Here is a 21,088-nt window from a genome sequence, read left to right on the forward strand (position 1 = left end):
GTAATTTGTTCCCATTTCTGTACTTACGAAAGAAAATATATTTTATAGGCACAAAATATCATTTTTTACTGGACAAGGTGTTTTCAAAAGCGCAAACAGCCACAAAGTCAGCACGTGTTGTCTTGAAGAGACATAAGAATAGGTAGCAAAGAAGGAAAGAAGTGCCTGGTCTAAAAAAGAAACTATCTATGGCAGATGAGGAGTTTCTGGAAATGATGTTCTTAAGGAATAGCAAAGATCTGACACGGGACCTGAGAGAAGCAGGTTCCCTGAAGCCTCATCAGAAATGGTCCCCGTGGAAAGGTGGCTGTCAAGAAGCCATTCCTAGAGAAGTATATGCCAAATTACACAACAACTGGACTGAAAATCAGTGACATCAGGTCTCATGGAGGAATGAATCATCCCTAGAGCCTGAACCTTAATATCACGGAAGCAATGTGGGATCATCTTGACAGAGAACGGAACAAAAGGCAGCCAACAAATCTGGCAGAACCATTCCTGAAGACTGCTTTACGGCTTGTTGAAGAGGGTTCAGGCTTTGTTTACACATAAAAGTATTCATATCAAGGTGGTCATTAAATTTTAAAGCTCGTCCTCTGTTTTTACCTGTTGCACGGAATGTCTTTTTATGTTTGCAGATGCTTTAATAAATCATTGCATCTATTTCCCATTTTCCTCATAATATATAAAGAAATGAGTGGTGGCTCAGGACTTCTGCACTGTACTGTATATGGTTAATGACACACTACACACAATAATTATAAGAGTTTGATGTCATGGTCAGTTTCATATCTATATGTATAGGAATTAATGAGGCTTATTTTCACTTAACTGTATAAACATTGTGAGGTTGTTACTAGTTGTCAAGAGAAATGGGTGGAGAGAAAGAGGAATAAAGACAGAAAAGTAATAAAAGTAAAGACAAAAGAATGAAAAAATGTGACAGATGTGAGAGGCTAGCAATATCAAAGCAAACCGTTAACTGACTAGTGTTATGTTTCCACCCAAACCCCTCACCACCATGGCTGTTTGACTTCCTCAGTCTCATCTGCCCTACTCTCTCTCCCTCTTCCTGTCTTTCTTTGAGTCAAAGTATTTATATGATCAAGAGGCTGACTCTGCGACAGACACATCTTCCTCCCAGAGAAACCAGCCATAAGCCAAGGGATTAAATGTGTGTTAGAGAGCCTGTGCCGTGCTAATGCTCAGTGCGAGAGTGCTCGCCAGGCTCAGAGAGTACACACTGTGCTAATAGTCCAAATGGATGAGTGCGAGGGAGAGAGACAAAAAGTTGCCTCAAAGCTCGCCAACAATGCACAGCCTCAACTCTACCTAGAATATCAATGGATAACTGACAACAGAGAGTGATGACCAAAATGCTAGACCAGTAACTTAACACAGATAAATGATTAGTAGTGGCAAATTAATGGACAACATCAATCAGTGACTTATAATCAGCATCAGGCTTGCTGACCGCCCCAATCAATCTCTGATATTCAGTGGTCGTTATGAAAAGAGGTTAAAGGGCCATTTCACTGCCCCTCACAGCTTGTGCAATTTAACACTGATGACTAGCATTAAATTACTAGACTCTACCAGGGGGTGACTGATAAATTTCAATTTAGCTATGTTGCAAGAACAAAGAATTGCATTTCCATGGCTCGTCGATATAAATTAAATTAGCTATTTTTATCCATCTGGGTTAATTGAATGGCACATGGTGGAGACTAGCCTTCAGCAGCAGGAGTGACAATCCCTCATCCCACTGATGAGCAGAGGTAGATTACCTGGCTGTCTAATTGATAATTAGTGCTACATGATTGATCAGTGTTAGTCCTTTGATTAAGCGCCGCTGAGATCCATACAAAGGTAGTTAAAGTCTGTGATGAGGTTATATCTTAAAGATGGTGTTGAGAAAGTGTACACATACAAATTTGCTGCAAAAGTGCAGGTTGAGAGGCTGGAGGCTGCTCTCATTTCAAGTATGACACGCTAAATGTAGCTCAGAATACATTTAGATCTGAAAGGTGGTGAAAAATGAAAAATGTGTGTGGGTTTTTCTTCTTCTGAGTATGTGCACATGTATCATTTGGCATGTTTGGTGAGTAAATTAAGCCTCTGGAGCCACAAGACAAATCTGACAGATGAAATGAGGGGAGGGGAGGGGGGGGGGGGTGTCAAAGAAATGCTGAGCAGAGAAAAAAAAAGTAGAAGAGCGGGGGACAGAGAGGAGAGGTAGAGTTAAGCTGAACAGAGAGTGGAAGGGAGAGGGGGGTGAGGAAGAGGGGGCGGGAGAAGAAAAACTTCTCCTCAAGTACAAAAATATTTAACATCAAGGGGAACATTTTCATAAAAAGCCTAACATTTCAAATAGGAAGGTGAGAAAGGTCAAGTGTTGGAACATTTCATCATCTCTCTTCAAAAATGACCCTTTTGTTTCACAGAATAAAGACTTTGAGGAACACACACTTAACTAAAACCAAAAATCATGACAAAGGCACAATTACTTATTAAATGGTACTGGGTATTTTAGTCAAATATGTTCAACTAAGTTGAGAAATTAACATTTTGTCAACTGGCTACAGCCCGATAAGGATCCATTACCACCTTGTTCATTACTTTACCATCCAGATTGCTTTTTAGAATACCACTGCAGGTCCATACAATGATTGGTTACCTGCCAATGGCCGGGAGAGCAGACTAATTTACCAGCCACAGCCAAAATAGAGAAGCATTTGGCTGGTCTCTGGTTTTAATTTTCAGCTTCTTTTTAAAACCTCGGTACCTAAAATGTCAGCATGCATCAAGTAGATGCTTATTTAGACGTTGTAAGGGAAAAATTAATTCCTATATACATTGTATGAGTGTTACTCTGTATCACCCGGTAATAACTCATTTAAGACACTTGTTTTTCTCTTTTCTCCCTCTTTCAATGAGGGTATTGTGCTCTTATGATTTAACAACTTTAAGGGGTTTGACAGGGAAGATGGCACGATACAGAGGCGCCTTGGCTGTAGAAAGGGAGGAAAGATAGATAACAAAGTCTTGAACATATCAAAGGAGTGACTACGTATTAACCTGTAAATTAACTGACTTGTTTTCGCCTAAGAGTTAGAGCAACTCTGAACTCTGTTCTGTGTTGTTCTCTCTTGCAAGATATTATTAAAAGCATCTTATCTCCTCAGAAAATAACTGACTCTGTGCCTTACTAAAATTTCCACAACAACGTCTATTCTTTTTTTTTTTTTTTTTTGGCCTCTATTGAGTTTTTACTTTCTGCCACTTTTGATGTTTTATATAACCTGATAGTTTAGTAAAAATAGCATTGAACTAAACTACTGTGTAGAAATTTTTAAATAAAAATCAATGAAAAGTATGATGATACTCTGAAGTATCCCACTGCTTTGACAGCCGCAGGGAGATCAGTGCCAGAATCTATGCTCCTGAGGGTTTAGAATGAGACCTTTTTTGCCTGAGGAAATCACACTTTTCTTGCCTTTGTTTGGTGGACATCCCACCAATCGCAATTTCCCATCTGTTGGTCAAAGTGAACAATAAAATAACCTTTTGAAACAGGCTACAAACAGGCTACTTTCCTGCTGTTTTTTTTTTATTTACAATGCTCCATTCTGTTACCATCCGCAGCCATGTGTTTCAGTTTGCCCTTCCCAGTGTCGATTTCTTTTGATCACTTTAGAAATCCATAGTATTCTGGCTCAGTCAGCCTACATACGATTTCCTTACACTGGAGGATCATGCAGACTTTACAATGACAAATGGTTCTCAATAGCCTCCAGTTTTATTTGCTTTCTTGTTCAATTTTCATCTTTGTCTCACCTTTTTCTGCTTTCCAAATCTTAAGCTACATTGTCTGACAAGTTTGGTTATAAACCTAGTTCTGTTGAAGCTCTAAACCTGTTCCAGCTCTTTCTATTCTGCAATTTCTCAACCCTTCTTTCACTCAACTCTTTGTCAGTGTCATTTGTTTCTACTCTTACCTCCACTTTCTCCATCCTCTCTCTTAATTCTATGCATAGTTTTCACATCGCAACGGCCTCACCAGACACACCACTGCATGTCTTGACATGGTTGTATGTATTCTTACTCGAATGTGTGTTCATAACCTGCTTTAACTTCCAATTCATCGCATTATTGACATTTGGTTTCACAACGTGATGGAAGTTTTTAAGGCAAAGGTCGTTACCTTGAATGTCTACTGTAAGACTGTAATTGGTCTGCAAGTCATGTCACTCATGGAACACATCACTGTTCTAATCCAACGATGAAGCAACATTTTTTTTATTTTTTTCATTTGTGCAGTCGTGTTTTAAATTGTAAAAGGGTGCATTTCATTATTTTACTAAACTCAACATTTTTTTTTGTTTGTTTGTTTGTTTTGTTTTGTTTTTTTAAGCACGAATGGGCATTTATACTTCAGAATCCAAACTCAGGTTTCTGGAGTGGAAATTTACCTCCAACCTCAGAACATGGTCTTTGTTTGACCTCTTAAGTTCTCACTTGGAAAGATACAGATATAGATCACTAAACACCGCACATTGAAAAAAAATCACGCTCGAGGGGCATCCAGTGCTTTGATGTGTGACACCCAAGGGCTCCTCACCAAGCAAGTGTCACTATGTGACGAATTGAGGGTGAGAACATGGATTTGTGAAGTGGATAAGATAGAGAAAATGAAAATGGAAAGGAGTACAAAGAAAATATATGTTAAAACTGAACATTTCAGCATTTTATTTCACTCAAGTGAGGAAAGATGGGGGGGAGTAAAAGATAAAGGAGAGAGCCAGGGGAGAAAAAGGGAGGACAAGGACAGAAAGTGTGTGAGACTGAAAAGGTGGGAGATATCAACATTGTTTAAGATCTTTAGAATGAAATACGATAAATAAGAATAAATGGTCATCGAGGTAGAGATTTAGGAATAAAATGCTGTGTAAGGCTTGGGCCTCATCACTATAAACAACTCACGTTCACACATCCACACAAAATCACAGGCAAACGCACTCCCGCACACACTTTGGTATAAGCAACTCACGTTCGCTGCCACAGCCCAAGAGCTACCGCAAGAATATTTATTGGCTACCAGCTCAATGGCTGTATTGAAGAGAAGGATGGGGAGGGAGGAAGAGAGAAAGACAGAGAGCAAACTGAAGAGAGGAGAAAAAGAGGAAGTCGGGAAAGAGGCTGTTGCCACTTCTTCCCCTCAGTCTTTTTTTCCTTAATCCCTGTAAGGACATTTCTGTTTCTCTGCTTTCCACCGCAACACATCACAACACACACATCCACCCGCGCAGGAAGCTCCATTCTCACTCACACACATGCACCGACACCTCGGAGACATCCTCACACGCACGCAGACACCGTCACACACAGAACACACGCAGAAGAAGAAGGAGCATCTTTCTCATGACTGCAGTGAAAAAAAAAGTCTCGCCCAAACCGTGATTGTGTGCCTGTGAGGGAGGACATTTATGTCACTGCATGATTACACTCATGCATGTGTGTGTGTGTGTGTGTGTGTGTGTGTGTGTGTGTGTGTGTGTGTGTTGGGGGGGGGGGTCGCATCTCCTTACCTTGCGCGCGCCAAGAGAGCGAGTACATAACAAGACTCCACAGAAAACAGCGCATCACCGTCATCCCTCCGTCCGTCAACCTCACGTTCATCCCTCTCATCCTTCTCTTCGTCGTCACCCTCTTCATCCTCCTCGACGAGAGGTGCGCCAGACAGCGTTCCGTGCCGCTATTAGTAATATCATTAGCATCAATACATCTTCCGCGAGCCGAGCGCGAGCCCTCTAAGCTCTCACCGGGCCGCATGCTGCTTCACATCCAGAAAACGGAGGGAGAGAGAGGGAGAGGGAGAGGGAGAGGGGGGGAGAAAACGAAAGAAGGGGGAGGTAGGGGGATAGGGGGGGGGGGGGCGCGTGCGTTTTCCTTGCCTCCTCCTTCTAGCATGGACTAGATAAATCCTTCAATTCCGAAAAATGAATTTTGTCAACATCCAGTGGAAAGCAAAGACGCAGAGGAGGCAAAAGGGACGGGCGCACAGGTTGTCTCTCTGCTGGCGATGCTTGTCGTCGCTATATCTCTATTCTGTTCAGTTCCATCGCAAAAAAAAAGTAATAGAAAAGGAAGAAGATCCTCAAATCCACTCCTCCCTCAGCTGCATCCCATCTTCATGCTGATGAAATCCTTCTTTCTAAATAGGCTTTGGCTTTTTCCGTTCCTCATCCCCCTGTGCCGTTTTAGTGTGCGTCTCCACTCCCATCCACAAAAAAATCCCTTTAGCTCTTCTCCCGACTCTTTTCACACTGGTATCTCTGGGTCACAGGGATCTCTGTTTCTGTATTTCTTTCCTGTCCGGATAATCCTCCTCTCCTCCCTCGTCTCTTGACTCATGCGTCGGTGAAACCTTCTTTTCCTCCTCTTCCCCCCCTTCCCACTTGTCACAAACTGCGAGGGAATTTTTGCATCTTTACCCCTGAAAGAAAGGAAATTCGTTATTTTCATCAATCTCTCATTCGTCTGACTTCTTTTCAAATAAACATCAACTGTCACTCCTTTCCATACCCTCACCTAACAAGGCAAACCAGAGCTTGCTCGTTACGCCGAGACAGTCCTGTAGTTCTCCTCGGAGGTCCAGCAAGTCAGATATATTAAAAATTCCTTTTCTTGTCAGAAACCAGAGGATGCACGCATCCTTCCCGATGCTCGGTCCACTCTTCTCTCCGGGTGAAGCAGGTTGGTGCGTCTCTTCCCTCTGCCCGCCGGTACAGAGATGCTGCCTTCATGAACTCCTCGTTCTGTGAGCTCCCGCTGCTGTTCACGTGCTCTTCGTCGGAAACGATCATGTAAAATTGACTTTTTAAAAGATAGACTGCTGTTTGGGTGGTTGATGGTTTATCAAGCCACCAAAGATACTGTAGGCAATCCTCTTTACCTGTGAAGCTGTGCGAAAAGGTAAGAAAGCGTTGGTGTCCACTGGCACTAAAGGATGCTTGTCAAAGTTATTGTATAAAACTACAGCAGTACGAAGAAGAAAAAGACAATTGCGCAGAAAATGAGCTACATGAAAATAATATCTGAAGTCACGCAAGGAGACTCTTGTAGATTAACTGCGTACTGACTTTTTAGCCACAAGCACCAACCATCAATGACTTTGCTACTCATCACTCGTTGCTTCATTTGTCTTCTGCAATAAAATCAATACAAGAGGGAAGAGTTTGGGGTTTTGTGACAAATGGCAGAAACAGACAGGAGTTTATCTATTGCTTCAGTGAAGTGACACCATTAAAGTCCTGAGTCTTTTGATATATGTTTAGAAGCAATTTTATCATTTCTGTTATTATTTGACAAAAGCAATATATACAATCCATAAATAAATGCAGGCCATACATGCAGTAACATTTGAACAAAGACCAATCATTCCTATTACACTAACAGATTCTAAAAAACACATCACCCATCTTTTACATCAAATTAAAATGGAATAAATTCAAGACATATAGATTCACAATTAATTCAAGTGATGTTAATGTTTGAATGTTCAATACCAATAAAGTTTTGAATTGTCCCTTGAAGTAAAAACCTGATAAATTGAATATTTAGTCTATTCGAACATGTGTAACCTTCAAGTCAGCTGACCAAACCAGAGGAACAGAGGCATTGGTCTGTTTGAGGCTGGCTAAAGTAGAAGCCAGTGGAATGAATGTCAATCTTTCCACGATAGAGCAACTAGATGAACAACAATGATGAAATCAGGTTTGCTTATCAGACGTGTTGAAATGTATTCAAACCCTTCCAAAAGGAAAAGCCAGCTCCTGACAGCACTGACTGAATGGGCAGCCATTCCTCACAACCTGGTCAGAGAGCACTGCCCAATTTTAGCACCAATTGGTTCCAAATCATAAAGAATGCGCTTGTTATTTACCATGCAATCCCATGTTCTTCTGTGTTTAGACATAAGAAATTATTTAAATAACATGAATATTGCTTTCTGCAACCAACGTGAAGTTCATTAGCATTGTATACTTACAAAATACATTTATCTTAAAACGTATCTGCTGTCAGGCAAGAGGAGGGGTTCACCCTGGACATGTCGCAAGTCCATCACAGGACCAAGTTCCTCTGAACAAGTGTACGTAACAGTCTTGTCGTACTCTGATCACTGTAAGTCTCAACAAAACTAAGGAAGTTGACAACTGCAGATTTTCCTAAATATCCTGGGAGCATACAGCCTCACATCATAACACTCAAGCATGCTGCGTCAGCCAGTTTTCCAGCTGACAGTTTCGAGGCATGAAAAGTTTAATGGGAGTTTCTATTATAAAAACATCCCCATCCCATCAAAAAAAAAAAAAGACAGGAAAGAAAAATAACCTGTATTCAAATGTAATACATCTTCAACAAGTAGTTGATAGAGAAATCTGATAAAGGTTTCAGACTGGGTCAGTCCAAGTAGATTTTAATTAATGAATGTGCTCAATGGCTATGTATTTTTCACACCAATCCATTTTTTATTAACCATTTAGAAGAGGCAATGATATCACAGTCGATATCTGACCATCCGTTTTCTGCTGTATGGCATGTGGTTTCCCCCCCAAGGTTACGAATGGGTCGTGGTTAGACTTGTGATGATGTTTAGCCCTTGATCCTGGAGCTGTCTGAGCGAGCAGTCGGTGTAGTTATTTGGAAAATCCAATGCAGCTTTTCACAGCAAGGGTGCATTTTATTCACATTTCTTGATTGTGACAACATGACTGAGAATTAAAAGGAAGCTACACTGCTCTTTGAAATACAAAGACATTCATACATCACTGATGACACATGACAGGGCTAAAGTGCATTTCAAACCTCGAAACTCCATCTAAAATATGCAGTTATGTGCGATTTTTCTGTATCTTTGACAGAAGATTTAGGCATTTCTTCTTTGGTTGTTAATCTTAATCTGAAAATCAACTATTACTGGACTCCCTGACACCTATTTAATTTCAAGCTCTCACATGAGCACAACCAACTGTGCAGTGGAGTCCTCAAAAAAACACTTAACTGGATTAGCAACTATATTGTGTCATGACAAAAAACAAACACTTTACCAGACATCATAAAACAACTGAATTCCCTGAAGTACAAAAATCCCCGTATTCAATATTTCTTTTGAGAAAAACATGAAATGTCAGGGTCTCACAATAAGTCTCATCACAAAGCAGTCCCTAGAGGATTATGCAAATGTCATATTGAAAGCATTCATGTTATTGGTCAGTTTCCCCATTCAGTTATAAAAGTATAACATCAATAGTGCTTCTGATTTCCTGATCATTCATCCTCACTCTGAGTGCAGCTTCAGTGTGGTCTGCAGCTTTTGTATGTGTGCTGAATGGTAGTGGGAGCAATGTATGCATTTTCTGAAAATCAATTTAGGGAATTTGTGCATGGCAGAGGATTATCCTAATAAGTTTAATCTATATAAATGTGTCTACATAAGTGTTGTCTGAAAATAACGTGCGTTTGTGAAACCTGCTCATGCTCCCTCAAAGCACTCTTCTGCCATCTACAGGCACACTTAACTCTCAATCTTCCTCTTTTGGTCTCATTCCATCACAGACCCAGTGTTAATCACTCGGGCATCATCTAGATATTCACTGCACAAACTCAAGTCTCTGGGAGTGCTCATGCAAACTCCGTGTACTGTCTAAACACATCTACCCAACTTCACCTGTGCCACAAATCTTCTGTTTGCAGATTTCTGGGCCCTTCTATAGCTCTACGTCGGTGCTGTTTTCAAAAATCAATAAGCTGTGTGTGAGGTGTGAGGAGAGAAAAGAGGAGGAAAAAACAAGCGTGGAAAGTGGCAAGAAGAGGGGGAGCTAAAGAGGAGAATAAGGAGAGAGAGGTATGAGGTTGGAGATATATGGAAGCTTGAAGAGGAGCATAAGAGAAAGAATAGGACCCTGGAGAAATGGAGGAGAAAAAGGCAATAAAATGAGAGAAAAGGCAAACAAATTAGAGGTGTAAGTGGGAAAGAGGGAGAAAAAGGCGGAGAAATGTAAAGGAAGGAGATGCAAGAAGAAAAGTGGGGGAAAAGATAAAAGGGAAGAGATGCAGGAAAGAGGGTGCATGGAAAATGGGAGGTACAAGATGTAAGACATTCAGGTTAGAAAATGGGGAGTGAGGGAGGAGAGAGGAGGGGGTGGGAGGAGTAACTGTGGCTCAAAAATAAAATGAAAATGTGTTTGAGAGAAGAGGGGAAGAAAAAAAGAGTGAGAGTAGAGAGACAAGAACAGAAAAAATGCTGGAGTGTCTTGCATGAGTAATTCACTTTTTTCATTGGTTCTTTGCAGTTGCCCCAAAAAATAGACATACTCAACTGGCAGATGTAATATATTCCGGCATGTCCTAGAAAACCCAAGAATCTAAAATTCACATTACAGACTTAATTTATACTGCTGTAAGTTGTTTTTTCTTTTTTGTTTGTTAGCTTTTTCCAGAACAGCTATGGAGGTTGAAGCATCAGCGTCTGGATCAAGCTGGGTTTCCCGACAGAGAAATGGCACTGCTTCAAATGAGGCCACACGTATCACTGTTATATTTCCAAAAGCCTATTTATTTACATCCATTACTGTGCAACTGTTGTGAACACAGCAGCCAGTTTGTTTTTGATGATTGAAGATGACACACCTAGTTTGTCTGGATCCTGAAGCAAACAGCCCACAACAGCTTAAATCAATCTTCAAATTGATTTCTATCTTTGCCCCTTATTGTGGTAATTGCAGACGGGACAATGGAACATGGCAAATCCTTTAACAACCCGTTTACAGATATTATGATTTCTATCATGTTTGTCGTTACTGAACTATCCTGAGGTGATCAGCAGCAGCACGCACCTGCAGGTAAGGACACGGTTCCTCTCTCTTCGACCTAACATTATTTCAAATTTAGTTAAATACCTTAATTTGAAACAGCCTTGTTTATGAGCATAAATGGAAAGTTTTCTTGGAAAACATACTGAAAACAAGTAGCACCAGCAAATAGGCCAAGTTATTTGTAGCTGGGAACTGAGTGGAACAGTAAAAATCACATAATCAGCAGTAAATAAAAATACATTAAGAATTTGAGAAGGACTCATTCCTCCATTAAAATTACGTTATTCTTATACTTTAATCATTAATGTATAAGCATGGCTGATTAATGTAGAATAATCATTTAGGATTACAACATTAATCCTTCTTATTACAACAACAGATTACTATTAAATGACAATTAGGTGATGGAGGGCTCCGTATTATTTTGCATTTGCATGTGCTTTTTAAACAAAGGTTCAAGAGTGATCTATAGGTCCCTGCTCTTTTTAGTTTTCTGTTTAATCATCAACTGAGCAGACAAGTAATAAGAATAAAGCAGACACTCGGGGAGTAACCTCAGTCAGACGTCAGTTGCGGTTGTATGAAATGGCACCATCCACTGTGAAGTCTGATACAAGCATGTTTGATATGTGAGGGATCACTCCAGATATAGCAGATTTGCTGTAGAACAGCAGGACAGTATTATCCTCCCTAGTGTGGTGAGCACTCAACTGTGGGAATATAGGAGTTGCATTTGTTAGAAATCGTAAGACGCAGCGATGAAATATTTACCTCTATTTTTTTTTTTCTTCAGTCAGTGGATCATGGTCCTGAAATCCACTACGGAGATAATTGACTAACGAGATATCCAATAAAGAGCCTTAGTGCTGGAGGGTGAGAAGGCGGCTGCCATCGACACAATCTAGTGATTCCCATTTTGCAAAATACATACACATTAATACACAAGCTTTAATGCCCACACACTCAACACAAAGGGTATTTGTTCATCACCAGCTGCCTGTGTGCAAGCAATGTTGCTTGTGGGCTGTGTATGGAGAGACAGACTATAAATGAGTGTGTGTCTCTGTCTGTGTGAAAAGAGGGCAATGTACAACAAGAGGCAGCATCATTGACTTTATAACAAGGTGCCAGTGGCTATTGCAAGCCGACATACCGAACACATACAAACGTTCACGAACCAGGTTTTGGCTCTGATTAGTTTCACACATGGCTGGAACATCAGGAGTGTTACCTACGGTTATTGCGATGATAGACACAGATGCCATCTGATTGAAAAGAGGAAGAGGGGTGGAATGAAATTTGCCAGTGCCTTGCAGAAAACCTATATGTGCAATGTTCAGCCAGTGATATGAGGTTTCACAGACAACATTTTGTTAATCCTTTTCACAATGACTTGAAAGCTACTAGTAGTACTAGTAGTACTTCATCTGCTGAGGATATCCCATGACCAGCATGGATGACAACATCTCTCACTATTCTTTAAAGTTGACTGTGTTGGCTTGTGACTGTTCGGCATCCCACATGAGAATCAGGAATGTTGTAAGTGAATAAAAGATACGCAACCATTGGGTGCCGTTTTACACAGGTATCTTGTGTAGGTTTACGATGAATAATTAAAGACATAAGCATACTCACACATGCAATCGTTGTGTGGAGAAAACACTTGAAAGATTCAAGGATTTTCAAACATTTTCACTGCACAACATTTTGTCAAATAAAAGGCAGATTCTATTTCAAATATTCATTTATGGTATGTGTTTATTCTTGGTGACCTACTAGTGAGGAGCACAGCGGATCACTGCAGGGTTTAGTAACTCGGGACTAGGGAGGCAGTTCGTGCTAAGTGATGCAGCACAACGTCCAGCTGATAGAAGGCGGTTTAGCCATCAAGGAGTTGGGATGTGGTTGATTTGTAACAATGTTCATGTGGGGACTTCACATCAGGGTTGCCATATAGATCACTGCATTGTAACGCAACCATCACCTGCCATTGTTTTTACTGTTGTATAGGTGTGCTACACCTCTGTGTGAAAATACTAATATCAATGTAATTTCTCTTGACCAATGAATTATTGACAAATCCTCTTTTTATTGCTTACTGTCTGAACACACCCACAAAGACCTATAAAAAGGAGTCAGTGTATTGGTCTCTTTCTACAGTCTTTCTTCATTTTTGTGAGAGATCTTATTGTTAAGGTTTTTTTGGAAAACGATGTTCTGACCTGTAGTCATTTTTGTAGTGTTAAACTGTTTTTCCACTGTTACTGTTTGCCCAGATGGTGGCAACATGAGGAGACCCCTGCGGGGGGGTCTTTTTACATAGGTGTGGTGTAGAAGAGACCTAAGCTGTTGAAATGGGAATCCTTTTTGTAGTTGTCATGACATTAGTTTAGTGTTTGGAGTCTATGTTTAGGGGAGCAGGCCAAATTTAACAGGCCACTGCATGGCAGCTTTGAGGCATTTTCCTTCCTTTACTTTGTTTATTTTGACCAGAGCTCCCATCTCCCTTCTATGTTTAGGTGTTTTTTTAAGTACTATCTTATTGAACCAGCAACCAGTTCAAATTCCTGGTGTTTTGAATGTCGTGTTTTTTTTATTAGCAAAGGTTCAATTGATCTTGACAATCAAACAAGGTGTTCACAAGGTGTTAAAGGAACATTCCACCAGTGGAGACATGAATATGTATTGAAAGTGGGCCATATATGTAGTAGAATAGTAGCATAAATTTCTAATTTGGTGCCTTCTTGACCGAGAAAAGGCAGAAAATGACTTTTTTGTGCTTGTGGATTAAAGACAACAATCCCCATAATGCATTGCAATGCTCAAGATCCACAGGCCACTCCCCCGAGAGTGTAGAGCTCCACCCGACTCTACGCTACCTGGAAATCATGTCTATAGCCCCTTTCACACTGCGACCCGCTACTTTAGCGGGTCCAAATTGCACCTTCGACCCGCGTCGAGCAATGTGAACGCTTGGCGTGTTAGGGTGACCCGTGTCGCCTGAAGGCGAGTTCAGGGGGCGTTGCCTAGTGGCAGAGCGTCACACGAAACACATAAAATGCTGGGCGTGTACACTGACGTAGGCACAAGCCATGCGTCGGAGGTAGGGTTAAATACACCTGTCTGCATCAAATTTTTTCAAACAAACGATGGCGGGACACCTTGAGAACTCGTTTTTGCAATCCAGTTCATGGAGATGTTACTTTACGGTGCGTGGGAAACCGCGCTCTCCCATCTTTCTCTCCAGCCCTTCCAGCAGAGGTCCATCTTTCACCGTCCCCGACATGTGGCGGTAAATAACGTCCTCTGCTCGGAGGCTGAGGAGCTCGCGGACCTCCTTGTCTCCCCAGTTGGCCATCTTCAAAAATGTCTCCAACTTGATGTAGGCTAAAACAGAGTAAAACTTGTCCTCACCTGTCTCTGTTGTTCTGAATCAGCTGTCCATTCTGTCTTTTAAACTCCTCACGTCACGCCCACGTCCGACCCGCGTCAATTGCGTTCACATCAAACTCGGCTCGGCAAAAAGACTAGGGTCCGACGCGGGTCGAAAGGCGAGTCGAGTTGACGCGGCAGCCCGGGTCGGCAGTGTGAACACAACAGCGGACACGCTAAATTCGCGAATTAAACGCGGGTTATTCGGCAGTGTGAAAGGGGCTACTGTCTTACCTGTTTGCACTTCCATCGAGCACCTTACTGTATACTCAATCACAGGGTCAATACCTTTTTTTTTATAGTGTGGATAGTTTTGTTTGTGTGTCTTTATGTTCATGACAATTCTTATTTTGTGAATTAAAAAACAAAATGTCACTCCTTCTCTCCTGTCTGCCTTCAACAAAGTTTAGAATAGCATCATAAACTTGGAAGGAGGTAACTGATTTGCAACAAACTTATAATGCAATGTATACTTGTAATGCTTCATAATTTATAGTAATTATAGGTAGGCTATGATCACAATTCTGTCGTTTTGTCATCCGAGGTAACAGTAGCTAGGTAGTTCCCGTTCTGAAATGTTGGTCGTTCAATAACTCGAATACACTTGGAGCAACATTACTAAGAAAGAACCACAACAACGTACATTTTAACCATTTAATTAAATAACTATACAAACAATACAACTGTTGAATGAATATAAAACAAGGAAACTATAGCTCCTCCTGAGGTGCCCGCAGTACTGGCCGTCTGGAGCTGGGTAGTTCTGGCGGATAGCCTGCACGACAGACGCCCTCTGCCCAATCTCTCTCCTTGCAGGACCCACTCAAGAAAGTGCCGGTAGGCTGTTAGACGAAATTGTCTAGACAAAACATTGATCACAAAGTGAGTGATGGCATTTGAGCCTAGCGTGCCACAGTAGCTTGCATAACTGCAAGCTATTTGTGCAATGAACATGCCACGTTAGCATGTTAGCAAGAGTACTCCTTGACATAGTAACAAAGAAAACAAACTTACTTTACAGAAAGACGTCCATTTGGCCCTGTAGGCTTTGGCTGTCGTTTCCAGTTGACTTTAGGTATTCTAAAGTAGGTCTCCAGGACGCCACCAATTCGCCCCAGCTCGAGCCATATCTTCTCCAGTTCTCCGTGTTAGCTGCAGCTCTCTCTCTCTCTATTTCGTTTTTTTTATTGGCGGTTGGCAAACAACTTAAAGCAGCATTACCGCCACCAACTGGTAAGGAGTGTGGATCTCATGACAATTATATATACCTATATCTATATAGATATAGATATATATCTATATAGATATAGATATATATACGTGTTAGCTGCAGCTCTCTGCCAGTCTAAAGCACTGGCACTGATCTGTGATAGGTTTGTTAGCGCATTAGGTCCAACCCCCCTATGGGCGGTGTTAAAGGGTGGGAACTAGCGCTTGTAGTCTCAACAGAAATCCACCCCTCTTACACTTCCTCCTACAATGACGCAAAAATCGTCATTCTGCGTCATTGTAGGAGGAAGTGTAAAGAGGTGAATACGGATTTCTCCCGTCTCAGGGGGAAATGAGAGGGTGTTGCATGACCATTCAAAAGTATGACTGGGTTTCTAACAATACAAAGCCTAATGCAAATGGGTGGAGTGTCCCTTTAAAGCAGTCTCAATGTCTACACATGTACACATGAGGCACTTATGTGATAAAAGTACACACATTTTGCATATGTATGAAAGAAGGGTGCATTTTAACAGGGCGCTGAGGATGTTACTGGAGGTCTTGGAGCTGAATGTGCAAAAGCAAATGTTGCGCAAGTTGCTCAATATAATGGACAACACTGCACACATTCTACAGACCTCAGTGATTAAACAGCAGGTTATGTTCAGTCACAGGATTCTTCAGCTTCGCTGCAACAAAGGACATTGCAGAAGGTCAATCCTTTCAACAGCAGCAGCTGTATGCAATGTTTGCTTCCATTGACAAATGACTATTTGAATGGATGGATGGAATTAATAAAGTATCCCAGTATCCCATCATGGATACTCACCTATGTCTGTGACACCCTCGTGTCACATTCATGCAGCCGATATGTCTATTTTCTTTTTTTTTTTTTACATGGATAACTTGTGAGCTGTAGTTGTAGAAACATGTGTAGATTCCAAGTCATAATGGGAATTTCCTGCTCGGACAGTTCAGTCTTCAGAATATCTTTCAATGAAAATGTCGTTTCAGTACACTTTTGTCTTTGTCAAGTGACTTGACTTGAGTGTTTCTGCAAGCAGTTTTTTTTCGGTGACACCAAATGAATACAGAATTTTAGAGCATTAAACACAGACCAGTTTAAGAGCCAGTTGAAGTGCAATTTTGATATGGTGTCTGGTCTTTAAGGGGCAAAGTGGACATGGCCCCCGGCCACCAATTTCTATTACTTTCAGATGGTGATGATTTGGATGCAATCTACTACACTCCACTGTGCCATATGGGAATGCATGTGTGTGTGGTCAAAAGTGCTTTGTGTGTAATTTCAAATAAAGCAGTGATGGATTGTGGTGTGGTGCCATTTTGAGTGAGATGGACTGAATCTAAGTATTGTACTGCTTGCTCTGATACCCTCTTTGATTCCATGTCTGCCTCTCTACCATTTTCTCAGTCTTACACATCGCCTGGAGGAAAGAAGGGATCCTCCAAAATAGTTATTTATTTACATCTCATTCTCTCTTTTCACTACCTCTTTCTTCTCCACACTATCAGAGCTGGACCCAAACACCACCTCAATAACACACACGCTTACACACTCAGGCATGGCATTTTAGAGTTGTAAATCCAGCAATAACTGAGAGGGTGTCACTAGCCCAACCAGATAAATAAGGAGTGCTTGCGAGTGTGTGTGTGTGTGTGAACCATGTATGGTTATGTGTGTTTAGGATAAGAGGAGTTGAATTTACAGCTTTCAGTTTAATGAAGTGAACAATGAGGTCACATGAAGAAATCATCAGGAGAGGAAGAGTGAAGAGTTACATTTGATTAATTGTAGAGTGGTTAGCAATAATCCAGTCTTTCCATTCATTTGTACTGAAAATTATGGCAGGGCACTGTCAAGCTGGTTTGAGGCTTGTTAACCTCAGCAGCTCTAACCTGATAAAGGTAAATGCTACAAGGAATATGTGAATCTTTCAAAAATTAAACTTATAATGCCCTGCATAAGAAAACATCTCTTTTGTCAACCACAAATGGCTCTTCTAAATTTATAACTTACAGCTTAAAAACAAAATAGTGATGAAAGGCAAAGCGATTTCTTTGCTACAAGTACCTGTTACAAGAGAGTCCATCTTCCTCACTCTAAAGCCCCTTTCACACTGCGACCCACTACCTTAGCGGGTCCAAATTGCACCTTCGACCCGCGTCGAGCAATGTGAACGCTTGGCATGTCAGGGTGACCCGTGTCGCCAGAAGCCGAGTTCAGGGGGCGTTGCCTAGTGGCAGAGCGTCACACGAAACACATAAAATGCTGGGCGTCTACAATGACGTAGGCACAAGCCATGCGTCGGAGGCAGGGTTAAATACACCTGTCTGCATCAAATTTTTCAAACAAAAGATGGCGGGACACCTTGAGATATCGTTTATGCAATTGTATATGCAGTTCATGGAGATGTTACTTTCCGGGGTGTGGATGGTTACAACGTGGTTACAATATGTTGGTCACCTGCGTCTTGCTGCGTGGGAAACCGCGCTCTCCCATCTTTCTCGCCAGCCCTTCCAGCAGAGGTCCATCCTTCACCGTCCCCAAAATGTGGCAGTAAATAACGTCCTCTGCTCGGAGGTTGAGGAGCTCGCGGACCTCCTTGTCTCCCCAGTTGGCCATATTAAAAAATGTCTCCAACTTGATGTAGGCTAAAACAGAGTAAAACTTGTCCTCACCTGTCGCTGTGTTTCTGAATCAGCTGTCCATTCTGTCTTTTAAACTCCTCACGTCACGCCACGCCCACGTCCGACCCGCGTCGATTGCTTTCACACCAAACTCGGCTCGGCAAAAAGACTAGGGTCCGACGCGGGTCGAAAGGCGAGTCGAGTTGACGCGGCAGCCCGGGTCGGCAGTGTGAACGCAACAGCGGACACGCTAAATTCGCGAATTAAACGCGGGTTATTCGGCAGTGTGAAAGGGGCTTAAAGGCCTACAGAAAGCTGACACTACACCCAATACATAATGATAATACATACACAGAGGAACAATAATGATCATTGGACTCTACACCAAAACATTTCATAAACGCATGAAATTTGCGATTTTGAATTTGCCGCTAGGAAACCTTCCTGGAATTCCAGACTGGGGGCGGGGCTTCCATGCGACGTCACAAGTGCCATGGTTTTTCCTGGCTGCCGTGTTGCCAATTTAGCGACTTTGTCGCTAGATTTAGCGACTTTTGGCCATCTCTGGCGACAAAAAAAAAATAATCTAGAGACTTAGCGACTTTCGGGCTCAATCTGGCTCAATCTGGCTGAATCTAGCGACAATTTAACTTGTTTTGTGAGTGACAAATCAGTTGCCCGGCGACACCATACAAGCCGAGACAGAAGCACTGCAGGACGGTGGCAACCCGGCATACCGTCATTTCCTGTCAAAACGGCAGTTTCAAGCTAGCTACAACGAGGGTAGGTTCACTTCCTGTTTTCAAAACAACAGCACGTAATGGCTTTCCCTATGATAAAAGGAAACGGGTATTTTATTTTGTCAAAATAACCGGAAGTGCGTTGCTCACTGCGGCTAGCTTTAGCAGCGCCAAATTCGTCGGAACAAAATGGTAAACAGCCGGTATTTTGTCAGGTTTTCAACACGTTGGGGATCTAACCGACTACTTTCTCACCTGAAAAGTTTCAAATGTTGCGGGAACAGAGGAAGCAGAGAGACCTGCGGTCGGAACTTGTGTCTGTGCCTCCCTGTCCGCCTGCCTCCTCTCTGGTGAAATCAGCCGGAGCCATCCCGCCGTGTTCAGCTCCCTGCGGTGCGGACACTCAGGGGGAATCCACCTGGCGGAGAGCAGACACACCGCGGGATGGTTGCCCTGAAATCAGCCGGCAGAGCGATCATCAAGAGCCCCGACGTGGACATGATCGCTCTGCCGGCTGATTTCCACTCTCCACCTGGCAGAGTGTGTCCGCTCTCCGCCAGGTGGATTCCTGTCCGACCGCAGGTCTCTCTGCTTCCTCTGTCCCCGGTGGTGTGAACACACGCACTTCGTACATCTACTCGCAATAAAAACTGCACTGAACCCAACGTTTTATATTTCCAAGCGACGTCCCGCGGCACACATCGAAATTTGCCGTGAAGAAGCTGTCCAGGTCTGGCAAACTGCTGGCTTCGCTACTAGAACTACTAGTATCAGGCATGGTGATTGTTCTAGCTGCTGGCACTCGTGACGTCACGCACCTGTCGTTCCAGTTTGCCAAATTCGAGTCAAATGTGGTGATAGTTTATTGGGCCTAATCAGGACTATCCAGGGGCCTAAAATTATTTTAAAATCATAAAAAAATTCCATGGTATATTGTGAGGGACCACGTCAAACCAAGAGAAGAGACAGGAAAATTATTAGAAAATAGGGTTTTTTATTTAACCCAAAAATCGACTACAAAATACTGAGCTCATAAAAGAGGTCAAAGAAACGAAATTGAACTCAGGCAAAAATGTGAACAAAGTAGCTGTACAAACAAAACATAACTGACCTAACAAAGAAATGACACACAAGGGTAAATGCTGGCTGATCAGACCAGTAACACACACATTAGGGGTAACTAAACAAAATGCAATCACTAACTACAACAAATACCACATTACAGCCACATTAGTAAATAAACTAACCACCCAAAAATAAGAGCAAAAAGTCTTACAATTTAAATACAAAAATCACTTAAATAGGAAACTTATTTAACTAAAGAACTCAAAATCTCCTCCCCCCTCCAGCAGGAACTGGTGGTTCAGTCCAATCAGAGTTTGCATGCTCAACTCTTGTCAGGCAACTCCCACAGAACAACAGGTAAATACCAGTAAAAGAAACAGAATTAAACAAACAGAAACCACCGGTTGAGAAAGAATACATAAGTAACTAAATGTGCGCGCTTACAAATAGAACAAATGTATTTAACCCAAACAATAAACATTTTATTGAAACTAAAGTAATGTAAATGATGTGTAAAAGAATACTGCATAAGAGAGTTGCTGACTTTAGAGTGTGGCCATGGGTTTGGCCATCACATATATAAGGAATCGATCTGCTATTTCAGTTTTGTGCAAAAAATCACCTTTCTGTAGGCCTTTAAGACTGTAATCATAGGCTTTGTTGGTAATACTCTTTTATTTCACAATATTCAATCTCAATTTTTGCAGAATGGCTGCGTTCCCATCTGACTGTCAAGTAATATCGCTGATCGTTTAAGTGATCAATCATGATCCGCAGTAACCGTACACTAGGTGTTTCTATCTCCAATAATAAACACTGACTTTTTCTGCCAACAGAAAAACAAGCTAAATTCAGTATAGATTTTAAAAATGTGCATCGAAAATTTAGACAGGAACAATACTATTGGCGCAACAGACTTTCATTAAGGGAACATTCTGCAAACAAGCCCACATTGAACAGCATCTTTATGTAACTCAACCGCTTTAACAAGGTGCCTGAAATCCCACTTTCATAGCAAACTACTTGCTATACTGTTTTCACCCTGACACTTGTCTGTGGGTTTTCATTTATCATCATTGCAAATGAACTTACTTGTCAACTTACTGGAATGGTAGC

General features: G+C 41.8%; 1 protein-coding gene and 1 long non-coding RNA gene across 4 annotated transcripts in view; both read right to left on the reverse strand.

The window, feature by feature from the left end:
* LOC142367128 (CUB and sushi domain-containing protein 3-like) overlaps positions 1-6,735 on the reverse strand; it is a 373,180-nt gene extending 366,445 nt beyond the window's left edge. For all 3 annotated transcript variants that reach the window (XM_075449071.1, XM_075449070.1, XM_075449069.1), the window contains exons 1-2: positions 6,592-6,735; positions 5,589-6,496 (exon numbers count right to left, since the gene is read on the reverse strand). In XM_075449071.1, coding sequence (XP_075305186.1) covers positions 5,589-5,832 — 244 coding nt within the window. In that variant the 5' untranslated portion in view covers positions 5,833-6,496; positions 6,592-6,735. The remainder of the gene's footprint in view (positions 1-5,588; positions 6,497-6,591) is intronic.
* Positions 6,736-14,949: 8,214 nt separating this feature from the next.
* Positions 14,950-15,560, reverse strand: LOC142368118 (uncharacterized). The gene is made up of 2 exons (XR_012767263.1): positions 15,324-15,560; positions 14,950-15,168 (listed from the first exon to the last, which is right to left on the reverse strand). It is a non-coding gene; the product is annotated as an uncharacterized LOC142368118 (long non-coding RNA).
* Between the last annotated feature and the right edge of the window lie 5,528 nt (positions 15,561-21,088).

Source organism: Odontesthes bonariensis, chromosome 18 (assembly GCF_027942865.1).
Source record: "Odontesthes bonariensis isolate fOdoBon6 chromosome 18, fOdoBon6.hap1, whole genome shotgun sequence".
Taxonomy (NCBI): Eukaryota; Metazoa; Chordata; class Actinopteri; order Atheriniformes; family Atherinopsidae; genus Odontesthes; species Odontesthes bonariensis.